Source organism: Rhamphochromis longiceps, linkage group LG22 (genome assembly GCF_057381845.1).
Source record: "Rhamphochromis longiceps isolate RC_006_pf linkage group LG22, R_longiceps_female_GT1.1, whole genome shotgun sequence".
NCBI classification, from domain to species: Eukaryota; Metazoa; Chordata; class Actinopteri; order Cichliformes; family Cichlidae; genus Rhamphochromis; species Rhamphochromis longiceps.
The window spans coordinates 5,626,802-5,647,550 of record NC_140577.1 but is presented as its reverse complement, the minus strand read 5'-3'; the positions used below and the strand labels follow the sequence as shown (position 1 = coordinate 5,647,550).

General features: G+C 41.4%; 1 protein-coding gene and 1 long non-coding RNA gene across 2 annotated transcripts in view; one reads left to right on the top strand and one right to left on the bottom strand.

Moving 5' to 3' along the window:
* Positions 1 to 809: 809 nt before the first annotated feature.
* LOC146643221 (uncharacterized) lies at positions 810 to 16,575 on the bottom strand. The gene is made up of 3 exons (XR_014909367.1): positions 16,413 to 16,575; positions 1,128 to 1,258; positions 810 to 1,047 (listed from the first exon to the last, which is right to left on the bottom strand). It is a non-coding gene; the product is annotated as an uncharacterized LOC146643221 (long non-coding RNA).
* Positions 6,953 to 20,749, top strand: part of LOC146643209 (uncharacterized) — a 239,886-nt gene continuing 226,089 nt past the window's right edge. Inside the window, exons 1-2 of the mRNA XM_085396615.1 lie at positions 6,953 to 7,229; positions 9,115 to 9,375. Coding sequence (XP_085252741.1) covers positions 7,163 to 7,229; positions 9,115 to 9,375 — 328 coding nt within the window. The 5' untranslated portion in view covers positions 6,953 to 7,162. The remainder of the gene's footprint in view (positions 7,230 to 9,114; positions 9,376 to 20,749) is intronic.

Here is a 20,749-nt window from a genome sequence, read left to right as displayed (position 1 = left end):
TTACACTTTCCCACACTGACATACTCAATGCTGACATCATCGTACATCCAGCTTGTTATCAGTGCTTACTTCAAAAGTCTGCATTCTGATGGTACGGTGGTGGCATCAGCGCCAGTGGAATTAGCAGCTTGGACATCTGAAAATAGCAACTGTCAGTACTGAAAGGTATATACAGATGTAATAGCAACATATAGTCTCATCCTGAAGTGATATTTTTCATTGAAGACTTTGCTTATTTCAGCAAGACAATGGTAAACAACAAACTGGAGCTATTACAACAGCATTTGCTGTTACCGGGTTAGACTTGAGTGAATTGTACACGTATCAGTTTCATGTTCTGGGTTGTTAGTAGTTGTACCCAGTTTTATCTTGTTTTGCTGTAGTTCCTCTGTTTCACGGTTCAGTGTGTTGTGTGAGGCTTTATTTCAGGCAATTTATTTTTATTTGGTAGGAAAGTGTAGAACGTGAGAGGAAAGTTGGACAAGAATGAAGACATGGAGAAAATAGTCTGGGACAGAGTTGAACCGATGTCCCTCCAGAAGGCCTTTGGTGGATGGGTCACCTGTTCTTTGTCCTTTTTTTTACGTGGTGTCAAAGTCTCAATGTTCAGCTGAGTTTATAAATAACTTCAAGGTGTATAGTATAATTAAATAAAGGTTATAAATAAATAAAATAATTTATATATATATAAAATGTGTCTACAAACGTTCTTGATTTTTACCACACAATGGCCAAACCATTAACTTTATTTGGAAGGTATATATCAACATCCTTAAAGTCTGACACACAAACAAACAAGAAAACTCAGACTTTATTATGAAAACTGTTCTGTCTATAGGTGGGGTATTCCACCTACACAATCAAAAGTAAAGATTTGTCTTTTTTTGTTATTGCTGTTCAGTCTTGACCTTGTGAGCATGACTCGCATCTAAAGATTCAAAGGTTTAGGCAACAAAACAACACAAAATTGATCAGAATGTTAATCCAGAGGGAGGGAAACACAGGAACACTCTCGACATTCCTTAGAGATGGGACACCAGGGGAGACCTGTGCACAGGGAAACATACAATTAATTGCCAGAAGTCGTAGAGGACACGGTCAGATATCTCAGGGATGGTTTCATTCACAAGGCAGGTCAACGATTTAGAGTTGAGTGACTGTCAGTCACTGCCTCAAGAAGGTGGGTGATGATCCACATGTGAGGAGGGCGGGGACTTGAAGTAAAGGCCGCCCACAACGATTACACACACACACAAACCTGCCAGAGGAATATCAAGGCAAGAGAATGATTAGCCTGACTGGGCAAAGGGGCAGGACGAACTTCATGTGTTGTGATTCCCGGCACTTTTAAGACTACATTACTACTGTCCTGTACTGCGTAATTGAAGTTTATTTTCTGTTAATGTATCTCACAAAATGTCTAAATATTTTGACTCTCCTTTTATTTTGATTGCACCGACTTTTTCACAGACATTTCAAAATGAATAAAGTTTTTTATTGAGTTACAGGCTTTTTGCATGTTAACTATTGTCTTTTGGAAAACGCTTATTCAGGCTTGAAAACTTCAAATATGTTGTGAGTAAAGTGCCAAACTGAAAAGAAAGCTGTAACAATCGCAGAATTGGTCAGCAGGGGGCGCTGTAACACTGTTTATGTCTCTATAACAGCTATCCAGCTTATCATTTTCAGGGTCGCGGGGGGGGGGGGGGGGGGGGGGGGGGGGCGCTGGAGCCTATCCCAGCCAGTGGCGTGTCTACAAAATTTTTGTTGGGGGGGCAAGGTAGGGGCACAGATTTGGAGAAGGGTGGCAGATGTAATTGGCAGATAATGTTTAAAAACAATTCTACCAACCGTTAACCATAATTCAATAACCCTGTAAACCTAATAACCAAATGCGCTTTTAACTCTTATTAGAATGAGATTTTAACCACTACGGTGCAAAGTTTTTAGATACTGCGTTGATAAAGGACAAGAGATACAATCAGTGCTTTGTCAGTGTTTACTCAGCATTCGAGGACAACAATATTTGCATAGTATTTTTACTGACATATAGTGCACATATGTTTTGAGCAAAAACATTTTTGAATATTAAAATACGAACACTTGTAACAAACAATTGACAAATTAGCCAGTTCCAATGCAAAACTTTATCTGCCTGTTAAAAAAAGAAGATAATCTTCTCACAAACTGGTGTTTGATTTTGAAACAGGAAAAAAGTGGAGAAACAACTGAAAAGACGAACATTTGAATAAAACCTGAAAGCAAGTAAATACTTTCTATGCTGCCTTATGGTAAACTTTGGTAATATTGATAAAGAACAACACTGGCTGATGATGAAATACAGTCAGCTGGCATGGTGACACTGCCAGTATAACCTGCAGGGCTGGACTGGGACAGAAAATCGGGCATTTTGCCTAGAGACCGGCCCACCAGGTATTAAAGCCATAAAGACTTTGAATGAAAACAAACGCTGTTGTGACAGTGATGTACAGTCTTGTTGGTATATGTATGATTTCTATACATTTTACGTCAGATAAAAACTTTGGTTGTATGATTTAGATAATTATTTAATAAAAGCGAGACATTTTAAATGAGAATAAGAAAGAAAAGTATTTCTTTGTGCCCCACTTTCCCTGTTAAAGCCCTACCTGGCCCCCTGGCAAAACTTTGCTAGACCCGCCCCTGCACAGTTACCAGCTGTCAGCTACTTAGAAAAGGATCCTGGTGTTATTTATCTCTCAGAAACAGTTCATAACTTCCCTTCAACTCATTCATGTCACCTAAAAGGTAAACCTGTTTCTCCATCACCTGTTCAGCTCTGATGATTCAGTAAGGACATCTCCTGGTTTCATCTTCATGTTTCCCTCTCACCAGATATCCAAACCGACATCATGACCAGCAGCTTTACAGCTGTGGCTCCAGCAAACATCAGCTGATACTAGAAATTAATATTAAATAAATTCTAACAACAGCTGATCAAGCTTAAACGTGCTGCTGTTGTTTAGCGCGGCATCTGCTGGTTTCCTCTTTCTGGCGCAAAGTGGGCGATAAATAAACAAGAGAGCCGATCAGCTGATCATTGATCAGTTTCATGATTGAAGTAGAAACAGGAGAGGGAGGGGGAGAGAATGAGAGAAGAAGAGGCAGCTGTGCACCGTAATGACAGAATAACTCCAGCTTTGTGTCTTTTTTTCATTATAGCGAAAGTTTGGGACAAACTGCGTCTCTTCTCAGCTCAATACCAAACGCGTAATATTTTCTCTGAATGAGGGACCATTCCATTTTTTTTAAGGAGCCGTTGGCAACTCTACTAACCTTATGAATAAAATAAAGTTCACTATCAGTAACATCATAGCAACCGAACAGCTGTATATAAACTCTGTCAAGCTGGCTAGAACGCAGTACGAGTTATTGCAACTGAGGGTAAAAAGTCAGCACAACGAAAATAAACTCCACCTAAACTTAGTTTATATCTGACCCAGATAGACTGCAGGGGCCCGTTCTTCGTACGTCGCTTACTACATCCAAGATCAAATGACACATCCAAGACCAAACCATCGCGCTAACCGTGAGCTCGCTAATCCGGTTCCCCGAACACACCTGCCGTTGACGATTAGTACAGCTGGACGCAGTAATGTGACATCACTGGGTGTCGTAAAAGGGGCTACGCATCGATAGTAGAAACATTGATCGGCAACCCGCTGATTGGTCGGCGAAAATGTCGAAGGAGCGCGCTCGGCTCGGTATTTTCCGGCAGCAGAGCAAGAACTCTTGAGTGAGGGATTTCAGGAGTTTCAGAGTTTAATTAAAACGCAAGAGAACACTGCAAAGGCTGCAAAAGCAAGGAGAGAGGGGCTGGCAGAAAGTTGCTGACAAATCAAACTCGTAGGTAATTTAATAATAATAATAATAATGGATTGGGTTTATATAGCGCTTTCCAAGGCACCCAAAGCGCTGTACGATACCACTATTCATTCACTCCCACATTCACACACTGGTGGAGGCAGCTACGGTTGTAGCCAGGCTGCCATATCGCGCCATCGGCCCCTCTGGCCAACACCAGTAGGCGGTAGGGTAGATTTATCATATGACACTATATTGTCCAATATCATATGGCATTATATTATATTATAATATGTTATATTATATCCCCTTTCACATTAGAGCCACAACAGGACCCACAAGAACATGGGAACAAGTAAAAGTGGAATACAGGAGTATTCTACAGAATGGTAATATTTATCTCTTAGATTGCTTTGCATCTCTTGGCAAGGTAATACTGGCCTGTAATACTCTGTTAGTTTGTTCATAACAGCAACCAAGAAAAGGGCAGAGCAAAAAAAGACAGGTGGTGGTCCTGCACCCCCTCGTCAACAAGTTGGTTAAGTAAATAATATCCTCACGGGAAAATCGATATCTCTCTATGAGCACACTGTCGCGCTGAGCTAAAGGATCCTGTCTGTCCCGCAATATACGCTGAATTCTGAAAACTCTCCTTATCAATCTTGCACCTTCCGCAATGGGTTGGTCGCGTATACGGACAGGACATGGCTGCGACAGGCTTCCCAAATCCACCTTCGCTTTTATAGCCGTGGTCTCTCATCTTGATTACACGAAGTAATTTACAATTACTACTCTGAAATATGAATTACATCTGTAATAATCACATACATGTAATAGAATGTTAATAGTACATTTCCCTTTTTTAGGGAATGACCTGTATGTATCTGTGTGACATCAATAAATGGATCAGGTGCTGCATTATCTTTAGTTACATTGATGTTATTTATTTATGGTGAAACAGTGGAAAAATATCGCTGTTGCTTTCGTATACATGAAGCGGACATACCTGCGTGGCCGCGATCTAATCCTGTTTACATAAAGTAAACCTGCTCCCGAGCAGGTTTACGCTTACGGCTCTGTTGCTATGACAGCAAGTCCCGGATGAGCTTCGGGGAACCGAACGATCCAGGATCACGCAAAATCGTCAACAATCTAATCCAGCTAACTTACTTAGCGAGGTACGAAGAACAGGCCCCAGGTCATGACTTCTTACCTGAAGTTCAGTTCACCTGACACTCGGACTGGTGGCTGCCTCGGGGCTCCCCTTCCCTCATCCACCTGTTGCCTCTGTGGAAGCCCCGCCATAGCCACCACCAAACGACTGAGTTATTTTTACACATCGACCTGCATCTGGCCAATCCACCACCTCTCATTGTTCATGCCATTACAAAAAAAATAAAAAATAAGTCACCGGGCATATGCCCGGTATGCCCGATGGCCAGTCCAGCTATGTTAACCTGCAACCAAATCTGCAGCTCCATACAGCAATGTTACGACTTAGATTATATCTTATAACTCATAACTCTTATGTTAGCTCCCCTCAGTAGCAAACTGTCTGAAATATTCCACGGCTGCAATAATTCTTTAAGTGTTATTTTCTCCTTGGTATTCTAATTTCACCGAAGTTTACTAAACTCAACAAACTTAATATTACTTACCGGGACATTTATTCTGTCCTCATTTTCTTTCACCGAAAAATTGTTTCCTGCAGTGCCGTGTTTCTGCTTGGCTCTCCTACCTTTGCTAACGTGATGCACATAGTGCAGAAGCCGATGCTGCATTCACTTACACTCGGATATCTGAGCTTCACCGTGAAAACATAATCGGACATTTGATATTTGATTGAATTTTATTGTTTTGCCTTTGGGGTGGCACCTGGGGTGGCCAGTCTGGTTGGGGGGGGGGGTGGCCTGTGCCCCCCCCAGGCCACCCCGCTGGACACGCCACTGATCCCAGCTGTCATAGGGCAAGAGGCAGGGTACACCCTGGACAGAGGGAACCATTTGCACTCACTTTTACTCACATTCTATGGGCAGTTTGAAGTTTCCAATTAGCCTAACCCCACAGCATGTCTTTAGACTGTGGGAGGAAGCCTGAAGAGAAGCCACACAAACACAGAGAGAACATGCAAACTCCAGAAAGACTAGTGATCCTTAATTTTTTAGGGATGTCATGGTTTTCAGTTTTATTTATACCCCAAAATATAAATATATGGGTCCCACCACTTTAAAACTGAAAATCATGCCAGCCCTAAAAAAAAAAAATTGTGGTTAGATAAATATTTTTTTGATTTTGTGCATGATTAATTAGATATCTGAAAGCATTTTCTGTTACATTTTACTATTTTTAATGATACGGTTATTAGATGTGATATTGAAAAATGTCACATTGGGTTATAGGGTGAAATGAAGTAAGCTAACCAACACTAGGAAAGTCAAGCAGCTTCTTTCATTTGGACTTTGCTGTGAGTTTAATTACCATCTGTCTCTGTTTGTTTTTTGAAACCCAGACTTGACTCTTAACATCCCCTAACGTCAGCTAGGAACGCACACCTGGACCAACCCAAATCATGAAATGAGGAGGGGGGAGGGGGCTCACTGAAATTAATATTTGTTGACCAAAACAAAACTAATGTCAGGAAACAAACACTTTTATAAGTAACTTGTGAAGTAAACATTATTTAATGGTGATATGTTAAAAAAAAAAAGTTTAAAAAAAGTTTAAAAAAAAGAAGACAAGCTGACTTATACTGTTTTATCCACAGGAGGGAGCCCCACACCACAACTTGGTGAAATCATATTTGATATGTACTCTACATCAGTCATTCCTCACCTTTAAAGACGCTGTAACCTCACAGACTCCAGGGGCAATCTGTACCAAATAGCTAAACAGTGAACCCAGATTTATAATAACAACAACAACAACAACAATAATAATGATAATAATAATAATAATAATAATAATAATAATAATAATAAATTATACAATGTCTACCCAGCATAACACAAACTACGCCTGTCATAACATCAAAAATAATAAAGACCAGATGAAACTAACTTTAACCCTTCTCTTTATCATTCATGGTTCATATGAAGATGTTTTACTTTCACTTTCGTTGATAACCCTAAAGGGTGCGTTTAACCCAGATTTAAGTGACGTTTACTGTCAGAGTAAATTCCTATTGGCTCAGATGGAGCCCAGTGGTGACGTACCTCCTGGTTCTCCTCGTTTTCTCCTATTTTAGCTTTGATACTTGAGCTGGAAGCACAGAGCCGCCTTTTCTAGACAAGCGAACACACAAAGTCTGTTAAAGGTTTGGATGTATATGGTCACAATGAAGGCCTCCATCTTCTTTCTTCTCCTGGGAATGCAGGGAGCAGCGGCAGGTCAGTTTGATTTGAATGTTTTTGTGTTTTTTTATATGTCAGATTTATGTAATTTGAAATACAAATGGACAGATGTGTTGTTCCCCAGAGACTTCCTGTACGCTAAACATTTAGTTATGATAGATCCTTGTAGATAATTTCAATGTTAAGAAACAATCGATCATTTTATACATGTAATTAAATCGTCTGATTCTCTCTCACATCCCTAATAATGAACATTAAAGTTTAGATTAAAAGTTACGTTTAGCTAATAAAAATAAATAAATAAGGCAAATGTTAAAACAAGGCGATTTCTGTCCAAAACTATTTGATGATTTCCGTCTTTAAATCGTTCATGACGCATTTTTAAAGGTTGTTACTCTGCTGTGTTTCCAAACAGTCCAACGAATAAAAGATGAGTGAGGAGGCTCGTTGATAATCTGGTGACAGTAACCAACACTGTTCTTTAAAAACGGAGAACCATTTTAATTTTCATGAGGAATCAAAAATATTTTCACACAACAGCTGATTATTAAAGTTCACTAAAGTGTATTTAACACAAAGTATCTGTTAAAATTTAAGAGTTTAATTATTTAATTATTTGTTCAGTATACGCTGTACATGTAGAGCCACATGTCATTTGATGGAATTCATTAAAAGGTAAAAGAAGGCTGCTTTAGACTGTATTCAGTATTATTTCCCAGCGTTATGCATGTGAATACTTTCTGTTTGAAGGACATGCGCACACATGATGTAACGAATTACGCCCGGATTTAAGTTCACTGTTTTTCTGATGTTATTGATTCAGTAACAGCTCAATGATGGGACTTTTGTTGTGATTTGGCGTCATATAAATAAAATTAAATAGAATTCAGATGAACTAAACTAAGTCATTATTGCTTTATAATATCGTGGAGTTACCAGCAAGAGTTAATGTTGGTATCACTGCTGAATGATCAATAAGAAGCTGCAGGTGAGAAATCCCTGAAAGGTTTTGCAACACACTCGCTCCTCCACCAGGGGGCGCTAATGAGAAGCGTTTTAAACTACTATGTGCATTGTTCAGTAACACAAACAAACAAATCCATGTACTTTTGATAACTGAAAACTCTCCTGCAAACCTGATTATAGAGTGAAAGATAAAATCAAAAATGCTTAAGATAATATTCCCCCAATAATATTTACTTAACATTCGTTTTTTATTGATAATATTGTTGATCAAACATATTGGAAAGTTTCTGTAACAATTTTGAATGTGCATTAATTGACAAAAGTCTATGAAAATAATATAAACAAAGAAGAAGCATGGGAAACCCATTACAGAAATTATGGAAAAAAAAAGTCTGGACAGTCACATCAAAACAATGAAATCAAATTCATATAATTTATAATATAAAAAACTGAAACAAAAAAGAAAACAACTCACTTTAGAAGTCCTGCTGCTTGATTCAGAAAAAGGAAAGAAGAAACTTTACGGTTCATACAGCGGCTAACAAAAGAAAAGCAGATTAAAAATAATGTGCACTTTCTTTAACACTGAAAATAAAAAATATAGTCAAATTAAAGTTATAAAGAGTTCAAACCATTAATCATGAAAACTGAATTAAACTAAGCTGAAGGATAAAAACACCAGTTTTAAAACTTTAAAGCTTTCTGTGTAAATCAGGTTCAAACTAGAATCTGTTGCAAAACACAAAATTACAGTTTTGAAGAAAAGAGGATCAGAAAATGACAATAAACACTGAATATCTGTTCATAAATCTATTTTGTGTTTATTGAAGGGACAGCAGGATTATTACAGGATGTCTTTAATGTGCTGTAGTTTTTCTTATTGTGTTATTTTAGAAATAATGTGATTTATAAGTCTGTGTTCCTGAGATCTCACAACATTAACTGTTTCTTACAGTGACCCACTCGCTGAAGTATTTCTACACTGCGTCCTCTCAAGTCCCAAACTTCCCAGAGTTTGTGGCTGTTGGGATGGTTGATGATGTTCAGATTGATTATTATGACAGCGACACAGAGAAAGATGTTCCTAAACAGGACTGGTTTGCCAGGAACACAGATCAGCAGTACTGGGAGAGACAGACTGGGGCCTTATTGGGCACCCAGCAGTCTTTCAAAGCCAACATTGAGATTGCAAAGCAGCGCTTCAACCAAACTGGAGGTTTGTTCATGTTTCATTTTTACTGATATTTGCTGTTAATGTTTTCAGTGTGTTTTGTTTACAGTAGTAAACAGGTTTGCACAAATTAAATGTTTCATTCAGATTACAGATTAAAATTATTAACATAATAATTCATAATAAATGTAGAACTACAGTCTGTGAAGCTTTAATTTAATTCAAACAGCCTTAATAATCTTGTTTGTATGAACTGATATAAACTGTCAGTTAACTGATTAGTTGATCAAAATATTAAAATAATAAAGTAAAAATTAATTATATTTGAAGTTTTCTGTTTATATTTAGGATTTTTGTCTCTGAGACGTTGACGGTTGTTTTTGCTACAATTTCTCAATGAACTGATTAATCAGAAAAAAATCTCCTGCAAGATCTAAATAATCAGAGATTTATTTGTTTTACAATTACTGTGAACTGATATTTAACTTTTAATAAAAACAATCCTGGACTGAAACTCTCCTTCAGTGGAAGCTTCTAGAAAGACATCAGGACAGTCTGGTGTGTAGTTTCTCACAGTTATACGATTTTTGTTAGAACAATAGGAGGCTGCAGAGTTTCAGAGGATGGAAACTTAAACCAGGATCAGGATCTGAGTCTGCTGCTCAGGATCCATCTTAGTGTGTTTGTCTGTTCCTGAAGCTCACAGGAAGTCGCTCCACCTCTTAGTTTAGACGTCCCTCACAAATAATCACGTTGTAATAAATTATAAAAAAGGAAATATGTCAGACACATAATTTATCATCCAGAGTAGATGGTAAATGTGCTGCAACGTCACAGTTTTTACATTTGCCTCAGATAATATTTTCAGATTCCATTAAACACACACTGATGTTATATTTAATATAAAAATGGAAAAAAGTGAAAGTAGAGACGGCTCACTGAACATGCCCTCTTTATGAATCATCTTAATGAACATTCATGTGAGAGTAACACTCGTAACACTTTAATGTGCTGAAGATCACTGTCACTTATATTTAAGTTATTTATGAGGAAATTCACTGTTTTCTGAGATGATTTTATAAACCAGCAAACATCCTCATTAATAACTAAATATATTTAACCAAATACATCAAACATTGTGAAATTAAGCAGACATTCAGGGGGCCTAATCGCACAAGAGTTTAGTGAGAATTAGACCAAAAATAAGAAACACAAACTAACAGACAGACGACACAAGCTGAGATCTGACATGAAAATCTGATTTTTTTAAAATTTCAAACTGATTTTTGTCTCATTTTTAAATGACATTAAGTTTGACTTTCAGTTTATGTTGAATATTTTTGGTCCCAGATTGATTTAATTTTTTACTAATAGACAACAGCCTGAAAATATAATGGGGAAATTAAAGTGTTAAAATGTCTTAAATTTCCCATGAAGGTTGATTATTTAAGGCGGCGTTTTTAAATCAGGTCGCTGTAAAACTCAGCGAAAACCCCGACAGAACACGTCCTTATGAGCGACGAATAAAAACAACTGATTTTTTTCGGTCATTGAACTCCACTTGAGGCTGCGCAACGTTTACGAACGACGGGAAAAAACGCGTTCTTGGCCGTTCACTGAGCTCTGTGACAGCTGAGAGCGTTTTCAGGGCCTCCTGGTGGTTTAAACGCCAATAAAAGAAGGAGAGGAGACTGAATTTCACTTTGAGCATTGTGATCACATAAGTTTGTCTATTTTATCTATTGACACCAGCACCACTGACTAACAATGGCCTGTGAGGCCGTTCCCCAACTCTCCGAATGGTACTCATGTCATTGGTCAATCATCATGACAAAGTTATGATCATGAAACTGATCACAGCCCATTGTTACTCAGTCATTATGCAAATGTACTGTTTATAAGATTGGAGAAACCTGCAGTCAGCTGAGACTGAAGAAGTCACCTGGATGATGATGAAACGTTTCTCCCACAAAACGCGACGTCCAGATGAACAGAATCAACTTTTTCCCCACTTGTTTCAGAAAGAGAATTCTGTCTTTTGTTTGATGTGTTAGGTTGAAAAATCATCAGAAATGCACAGTGGGATTTGTATTCAAGTAAAGATTGTGCCAAAGATTAATACAGAATCGATAAAAGAAAGTGAACTTAAGGCAGTCACTTTGGATCAAACTGAATCTGGGATGATTTGGTGTCTGCACTTCTTCTTTGATTGGACTTTAAATTAAGTAAAGGATAAACCACCGGGGGGCCCTGCAAACGCTCTCAGCTCTCACAGAGCGCTGAGAAAAGCGAGCTCAGGCCAAGAACGCTTTTTTCCGCTGCTCGTAAACGTTGCACAACCGAGTGACCTACAAAGCGGCCATCAGTGACCGAAGAAATCCATGTTTTTTTTCCTTTTTTGTAAACATCTCATAAAGAGGTGTTTAAAAAAACATCACTTTTATAAAATGCAGCTTTCTGACGGGCTTTTCACAGACCTTTACAGCATCCTGATCTAATAAACTGCTTTTTACATAATTTCTTAACCAGACTGGCTGGAAAAGCGGTGAAATTTGGCCTAGATGTAACTCTCCATGTTCATGTGGAAAAAATAGCTGATGATGCTCTGTGGCGTTTAAGCTCTCTCACATAGGACGCGGCACGCGCAGCGAGAGCGAAACCCATTCATGTCTTTTATTTGCGCCGAACAATAACGGTTTCCCGCTTACTGTTATTATAACACGAGCAGAACCACAGCGGCTCGAGGCCACGAGGACGGAGCGCCGCCGGGAGTCGAGTCTGTGGAGCTTCCTGTTAAAGAGGAGAGAGCGTGAATGTGAACAAACATGGCGTCAAAGGCTCCACTTACACTCTTAGTGTATTTCTAGAAACTTCCAACAGGAAGTGATCGCAGACATGTGCGACAGGGATAGAGAGACGGGGGGGCATAAGAGGGGGAGGAGCCTGACACCTGTCTGTGTGGCTCACCTGAGCAGAGCGAGCACAGACACGCTCGTCATCAGCTGTGACGTAACTCGAGTCTAAACTCTCGTCACCAACGAGTCGAAGACGCCGTCAGTGAAACAAAGTCTGCTTTCTGACTCTGAATATATTCCTGGCTGCGACCTCACGTCTCATCAGCCAATCAGCAGCAGGCGCGGTTTGAACGGTCATCAGTGGAGCAGCAGCCGTGGACGTGGAGCTCAGCTTAAAATCAGCGGCTCGTCTTAAACCGTGCGGTTTGATTCACGTTTCAAACGTCGCTCTGTCCGCTTTCAGACGCCGACGTTAAGCTGTCGTCAGCAGACGTCAGAGCGCCCGCTGCCGATTGGTCGCTCCTCCGACACGCCCCTCTCACAGCGAAGCAGCTGATAACAGGCGGTCACACAGGACGACCCCGAGCAGCTGATCCACAGCAGCTTCTTGTTTTAGTGCAAAACAAAATTATTTTTGAAAATGAATAAACACAAAACAGGGAAACAAACATGTTTGATGTCAGTTATTAAACGTCTAAAAACATTTATTTAAATGAAGAAACGCTGAGAAAGAAACAATCAAACAGATTCTGTTGAATCTGTTTATCTGTCACAAACAGCAGAGTTTGAACAGCTTCAGGATCCTTCGAGTCTTCAACTGATCGAACGTTCGGCCTGAATTCACAGCAAACACAAGAAAGGAGGGACGTCTCCCAGTATCCTCGCTGTGATCCCAGTATCCTCGCTGTGATCCCAGTGTACTCGCTGTGATCCCAGTATCCTCGCTGTGATCCCAGTATCCTCGCTGTGATGGACGTGAAACTTTGCCTATAAAACAACGAGGTCCATTATATCTCTGCTGGTGCTGTTAGTTTGTTCGCGCTCAGTTTTCAGAGCAAATAAAACATCTTTCCAAAATAAATCAAAACCTTTAGAAGATTTTCTGCAACAGAAGCTTCACAGATTCGACCAAAAGTTCTGAACAAAAGTGCAAAAAGCAAAACGTGCGACAGCTTCTGGGCGACTCTTCCAGAAACTCCAGCTCACATCAGCGTCTGCTTTCAGTCCAGCTTCGAGCTCGTTTTCACATCAAGTCTATGAACGAGTTTAAAGAAACTTCTTGAACTTTGTTGGTAATCAGATGCTTATCAGGTCGCTGCAGGTTTCATCCACCAAACGGCTCCAAACACAAACTGCATCTGGTCACGTGCTCGTGTTTCTCTGGAATAAAGATCCAATAGATTTGTTTTTATTTTTAGAGCCACCAGAAAAAAACCTGTTTTCCCAGTGGGAGTGTGTCACAGAGAGAACAGGACAGATGTTGAGTCTGAACTGTTGCTGATATTTAAATACGCTGTGACATCATCTCCTGGAGCCGCAGATGATGTTTAACTGGAGTTCTTCACAGAGAGCAGCTCGGCGTCTGTGTGGAACAGCTGATTTACCAACATCATCATATTATCAAACCAATATCCAGAAAAACAGATTTCCTCTTGGACAAACATCCTTGTTGTTCCACATAAAATAAGTGTGAGGCTCAAACTGTGTTTGTAGACGAGAGTCTGTGACGAGGAAGCCCGGCGATGAGAGGCCGACGTGTTCGCGGGGATTTTATCCACAAAGTTACACAAGAGGAAAACTCGGTGCTGCGACTCGGAGAGGAAACGAACAGGTGTAGCGCTCAGGATGGAGGCGGGGCTTCTGATCAGCTGTTTGAGCCAGTTTATCTTAAATGTGCCGTTTAAAGTGTGGAAATCTGAAACATTCAGCCCACCGTTTACATCGAGTTCATACGAGCTGTTTTTCTAATGTGACGTCTCCTGTTTGTCCACATGAAGCTGAAGAGCAGCCTGTCAGTGTCTTTGATGCTTTATTATGGCGGCGTCGAGCCAGCGCTGCCTCAGGGACACCAGAGATTCCTGCTTTAGTCAAAACTCTTCCTCTCAGTGAGAGAGCTGAATTTGTTTTTAACTCTTTTTGTAGGAGGGATCAGACTTAGATTCATTCTTTTCATCCTCAGTGATTCACATCCTTAAATATGGAAGCTGTTGTTTCATGGAGATATTACAAAGGTCAGATTTGGAGCGTCTGTGATGAGTTCACGTTTATTAATATTCAGGTAAAATTTGGAAGCTTTGGAGAAACTGTTCACTGCAGCAGCTCAGACTTGACCTTCATTTGTCTAAATCAGAGCGGTGTCGTCAGCTGTGCTGCGATTAACTCTCTGCCAGTGACGCAGATCCTTTTACATCACCTGATTTTACTCGTCTGATAAAACACTAACAGGAAGAGGTGCAGAGAGGCGGAGCCGCCTCGTCTTCTTCCTCCGTGCAGGTTAAATCTGTGGATGTAGCAGCCATCAGTTTATTACAGCTGTTACTGTTTGTGTAGAGTTTTGACTGATGTAGAGAAATAATTACTGAAACTAAATTAGTTTAAAGATTGAAAGATGAAACGATGCTCCGTGTATCAAAGGCTTTGAGTCCAGCATAACTGAGTCCAGCATCATCGTTGTTCTGCAGCTACGATAAGAGCAGAAACAAACTGGACGCTAACAGTCGATCAGTAAATGATCTTTGTCAGGTTGAGTCGGTGTAGTTCACCTCTGAGTCGTGGTGGTGCAGCTGCTCGTTTTCTAACCTTCAGACTTTATAAAGAAAAGGAGGCGACAGGTTAGAGACGACTTTGTGACGTTCAGATGTCAGACCGTCAGCACCTGCTGGATCCACAGCAGCTTCCTGACAGCAGCTCGACTCGCTCGCCGTCTCCCTGCAGCGTCCGCGCGTCAGGTGGTGCCGCTTGCCCTCTCCTCACCTGCTCGCTCCACCTGCTGCTTCCTGTGGTCACTCTCTCTCCTCCTCACTGGCTCCAAAGCGTGAGCTGTAAGGTGTGTGGGCGGGGCATCAAAACAGCTGTCGGCTTCATCTTCCGCCATTTTATAGTTTCTGACGAGCTCACCTTTTCCACCATTTTAGTTTTTGATGAGCTCGCCTCTTCCGCCATTTTATAGTTTCTGATGAGCTCACCTCTTCCGCCATTTTATAGTTTTTGATGAGCTCACCTTTTCCGCCATTTTGTAGTTTCTGATGAGCTCGCCTCTTCCGCCATTTTATAGTTTTTGATGAGCTCACCTCTTCCGCCATTTTATAGTTTTTGATGAGCTCACCTCTTCCGCCATTTTATAGTTTTTGATGAGCTCACCTCTCCTGGGAGCGCCGCCCAACCAGCCGACCTGGTGACGTAATGAGTGCTGTAACGACCACAAATCAGCGAGCAGTAAAATGACTATAAACAAGAATCACTTTGAATCCAACGTTTCTCAGAATAAATCACAACGCTCTTAATTTTGTGTCAAAGCTGTAAAATGTGCTGTTTCACGTCCTCTTTAACTCCACATGTTTCCTCACTTTAACCCAAAAAACTCACAGCGACTAAATCCTCAAGTAAAAAACTTTAATCAACTTTCCCTCGTACAAAATAAATGAGACGAACTGAATTAAAAATACTGACGCTCATCTCCAAAATCATCCACAGTACAAACATAATTACATGATCACAGCCCCGTGGTGTCGTCTAGGCCAACATTCGCCACTTTTCCAATTCGTCTGGTTAAGAAATGATGTAAAAATCGCCATTTAATAAATCAGGATGCAGTAAAGGTTGGAGAAAACCCCGCCAGGACACCGTATTTAGCGCCAGCGGGTGGTGTTTGAAAGCCTTCATGTGAGCAGCGAAAGAAACGACATTTTTGGCGGGGTCTTTGAACGCTGCATTAGACATCACGGGTGTGCGCGACATTTAAGAGCTGCGGAAAAAACAGCGCTCTTGCTCGGTCACTGAGCTGCTTTACCCGGCGCTCAGTGACAGCTGTGAGGCGTTTTCTTAAACTATGCGGGGCCTCCTCATGTTTCTCATCCACTGTAGTTTAACTCCGATCAAAGAAGAAGGAGCGCAGACACCAACTCATCCCTCAGTCCGGTAAAGTGATCGCTTAAGTTTGCCTATTTGATCACCAGCAGCACTGACTAACAATGGGCTGTGAGGCCGTTCCTCAACTCTCTGTACGTGTTACTCAGGGCCACTGATCAATGACCGTGACAGTTTGTGTGTTTATGATCAGACACTGACCTCGCGGCCCGTTGTTAGTCGGCGGTGTTAGCATCAGGCATCATGCAGATGTCCTGTTTCAACGTTGGGGAAACCTGCAGTCAGCTGAGGCTGAAGAAGTCATTTAGATGAGCGATGAAACGTTTCTCCCGCTGAAAACACGACGTCCAGATGAACAGCATCAACTTTTTTCGAGGTCCCAGTTTGTTTCGCAAAGACCGTTCTGCTTTTGTTCGGGTCTGAAACGCTGTTTTCCTCCACGCTGAAATGTTGCGTACAAAGGGGCGTTCAATGACCGAAAAAATCCGTCGTTTTTTTCACCGCTCATAAGGAGGAGTCCTGGTGTGGTTTTCGTTGATTTTTAGGGCGTCCTGATTTATTAAACAGCGATTTTTACATCATTTCTTCACCAGAGGGGTTGGAAAAGTGGCAAATTTTGGCCTGTGTGGCTCGTAACTCTACATGTTGACATAAAGAAAATATCTGATGATGCACTGGGGCGTTTCTCGTGGCTTTGAGAGCAGCGACGTTATAAAAAAAGGCCTCATATCATCCTCATCTGTAGACTGTCTGCTCTCACCACAGCATCAGCGGCTCTCACAGATCTCTGTGCTGCACATCCAATAATATCCTCAGTGTGAATGTTTCGATGTTTTTAGAGGAAAAACTTGATCTGGTCACAACGCTGAAAAACACCAAAGTGGCCCAGAGTCAAAATCATGGCGCGAATGATTGTTTCAGTCTAAACCCGGATTTCAGCAAATTAAATACATTTTATAAATATCTAATGACTCATAACAATAAAACAGTCATGGCAAGAAGCACAAAGACCAACAGTAGGAAACACAAACCAACAGACAATCTGACAGGAAAATCACATTTCTCTTCATTTCACACTCATTTTCTCTCATTTTGAAATGAACGTAAATCTCAGTTTCAATATATGTTGAATGTTTTTTAGTCCCACATTTGATTAAGTTTTTATTAACAGACACATTCACTTTAACAGTTCCTGCAGGCTGAAATTATCATCAATGAAATTAAGGTCTTAAAATGCTTAATTTTCCCATAAACTGGCTGAAAGTATTCAGATTATTTAGGTGGCATTTTTAAGACTAGTATAAAAAAATAACCCTTAACGTAAATTTTTAAATCACTCTCATAAAATTGTCAGTTTCTTGTCTCTTTATGATCACCCTCATCCAGCTGTTAGCTGTGATGCTGGGAGCTCTTTATAAACGAGGACTGAGAGGAGCAGAGAGAGTTTGAGTCAGAACAACGAGCTGAGCACCGATGCTTTGATTCTTCCTCCTGGACGTACAGATCGTCCCACCCAGCCTGTTAGCAAAGAAACATCTGCATGCTGTAATTAGATGACTGAGCTTTGCGATCAGCTGCAGAACAGATGTGCACGAGCTGCGATCGGCACTATTTTACACATTACGGTCAAATTTAAGCCCCGGTTATCTCTGAGTGAAGTCTTTCTTTTCCCCAAGCACGCCCACCCAGTTTACAAGGTAACAGGTCACTACACGCGCGTCACGCCACGACCACAGCTGCGTTTATTAGCTTAGCACAAGCAGGAATCCTCACATCCATCAGCATCTCTGCAGAAGAAGCGGTCCGCTCACGCCCGCACTTTATTTTTCCCACCATCTGGTGTGACGTCACCGCTGACTGAGACGACGCCGTCACTATGAAACATTTTACAGCAGCTTTGCGACACGATTTCTAAAACAGGAAAAAGGAAATAAGCTGTTCCATAAGATTTTCATCCACTGCACACGTCAATCTTTTTTAAACGACCTTTCTTAAACAAATTAAACTCAAAAATCAAAATGTTTTATTGACAGAACTGATGTGAAAAACTTCCAAAATAAAAACAGATTTTAGTGTGTGAGCCTCTAAAAACTCCACAATAAGACGACAGCAACAGAAAAAAACATGAAAAACACTCAAACATCCATCTTTTCTTCTGTTGTTTCTAAGCCTCCACCCGTCCTCCACTCCACCTCTCTGATCACTGCAAGCACTAATTAATTATTATTAATAAAAGCTGGAAAATGAAGTTTGAGCGTCGGCGTGATTCTCACGGCCTGTGCTCGCGGCGAGATCGAAACGCTGTGCCGAGAATAACCGCGCTGCTTGTTTCTGTTAAACTTTTATTATTATCGTTACTGTTATTATAACACGAGGAGAACCACAGCGGCTCGAGGCCACGAGGACGGAGCGCCGCCGGGAGTCGAGTCTGTGGAGCTTCCTGTTAAAGAGGAGAGAGCGTGAATGTGAACAAACATGGCGTCAAAGGCTCCACTTACACTCTTAGTTTATTTCTAGAAACTTCCAACAGGAAGTGATCGCAGACATGTGCGACAGGGATAGAGAGACGGGGGACATAAGAGGGGGAGGAGCCTGACACCTGTCTGTGTGGCTCACCTGAGCAGAGCGAGCACAGACGCGCTCGTCATCAGCTGTGACGTAACCCGAGTCTAAACTCACGTCACCAACGAGCCGAAGACGACGTCAGTGAAACAAAGTCTGCTTCCTGACTCTGAATATATTCCTGGCTGCGACCTCACGTCTTATCAGCCAATCAGCAGCAGGCGCGGTTTGAACGGTCATCAGTGGAGCAGCAGCCGTGGACGTGGAGCTCAGCTTAAAATCAGCGGCTCGTCTTAAACCGTGCGGTTTGATTCACGTTTCAAACGTCGCTCTGTCCGCTTTCAGACGCCGACGTTAAGCTGTCATCAGCAGACGTCAGAGCGTCCGCTGCCGATTGGTCGCTCCTCCTACACGCCCCTCTCACAGCGAAGCAGCTGATAACAGGCGGTCACACAGGACGACCCCGAGCAGCTGATCCACAGCAGCTTCTTGTTTTTAGTGCAAAACAAAATTATTTTTGAAAATGAATAAACACAAAACGGGGAAACAAACATGTTTGATGTCAGTTATTAAACGTCTAAAAACATTTATTTAAATGAAGAAACGCTGAGAAAGAAACAATCAAACAGATTCTGTTGAATCTGTTTATCTGTCACAAACAGCAGAGTTTGAACAGCTTCAGGATCCTTCGAGTCTTCAACTGATCGAACGTTCGGCCTGAATTCACAGCAAACACAAGAAAGGAGGGACGTCTCCCAGTATCCTCGCTGTGATCCCAGTATCCTCGCTGTGATCCCAGTATCCTCGCTGTGATCCCAGTGTACTCGCTGTGATCCCAGTGTACTCGCTGTGATCCCAGTATCCTCGCTGTGATCCCAGTATCCTCGCTGTGATCCCAGTGTACTCGCTGTGATCCCAGTATCCTCGCTGTGATCCCAGTGTACTCGCTGTGATCCCAGTATCCTCGCTGTGATCCCAGTATCCTCGCTGTGATCCCAGTATCCTCGCTGTGATGGACGTGAAACTTTGCCCATAAAACAACGAGGTCCATTATATCTCTGCTGGTGCTGTTAGTTTGTTCACGCTCAGTTTTCAGAGCAAATAAAACATCTTTCCAAAATAAATCAAAACCTTTAGAAGATTTTCTGCAACAGAAGCTTCACAGATTCGACCAAAAGTTCTGAACAAAAGTGCAAAAAGCAAAACGTGCGACAGCTTCTGGGCGACTCTTCCAGAAACTCCAGCTCACATCAGCGTCTGCTTTCAGTCCAGCTTCGAGCTCGTTTTCACATCAAGTCTATGAACGAGTTTAAAGAAACTTCTTGAACTTTGTTGGTAATCAGATGCTTATCAGGTCGCTGCAGGTTTCATCCACCAAACGGCTCCAAACACAAACTGCATCTGGTCACGTGCTCGTGTTTCTCTGGAATAAAGATCCAATAGATTTGTTTTTATTTTTAGAGCCACCAGTAAAAACCTGTTTTCCCAGTGGGAGTGTGTCACAGAGAGAACAGGACAGATGTTGAGTCTGAACTGTTGCTGATATTTAAATACGCTGTGACATCATCTCCTGGAGCCACAGATGATGTTTAACTGGAGTTCTTCACAGAGAGCAGCTCGGCGTCTGTGTGGAACAGCTGATTTACCAACATCATCATATTATCAAACCAATATTCAGAAAAACAGATTTCCTCTTGGACAAACATCCTTGTTGTTCCACATAAAATAAGTGTGAGGCTCAAACTGTGTTTGTAGACGAGAGTCTGTGACGAGGAAGCCCGGCGATGAGAGGCCGACGTGTTCGCGGGGATTTTATCCACAAAGTTACACACGAGGAAAACTCGATGCTGCGACTCGGAGAGGAAACGAACAGGTGTAGCGCTCAGGATGGAGGCGGGGCTTCTGATCAGCTGTTTGAGCCAGTTTATCTTAAATGTGCCGTTTAAAGTGTGGAAATCTGAAACATTCAGCCCACC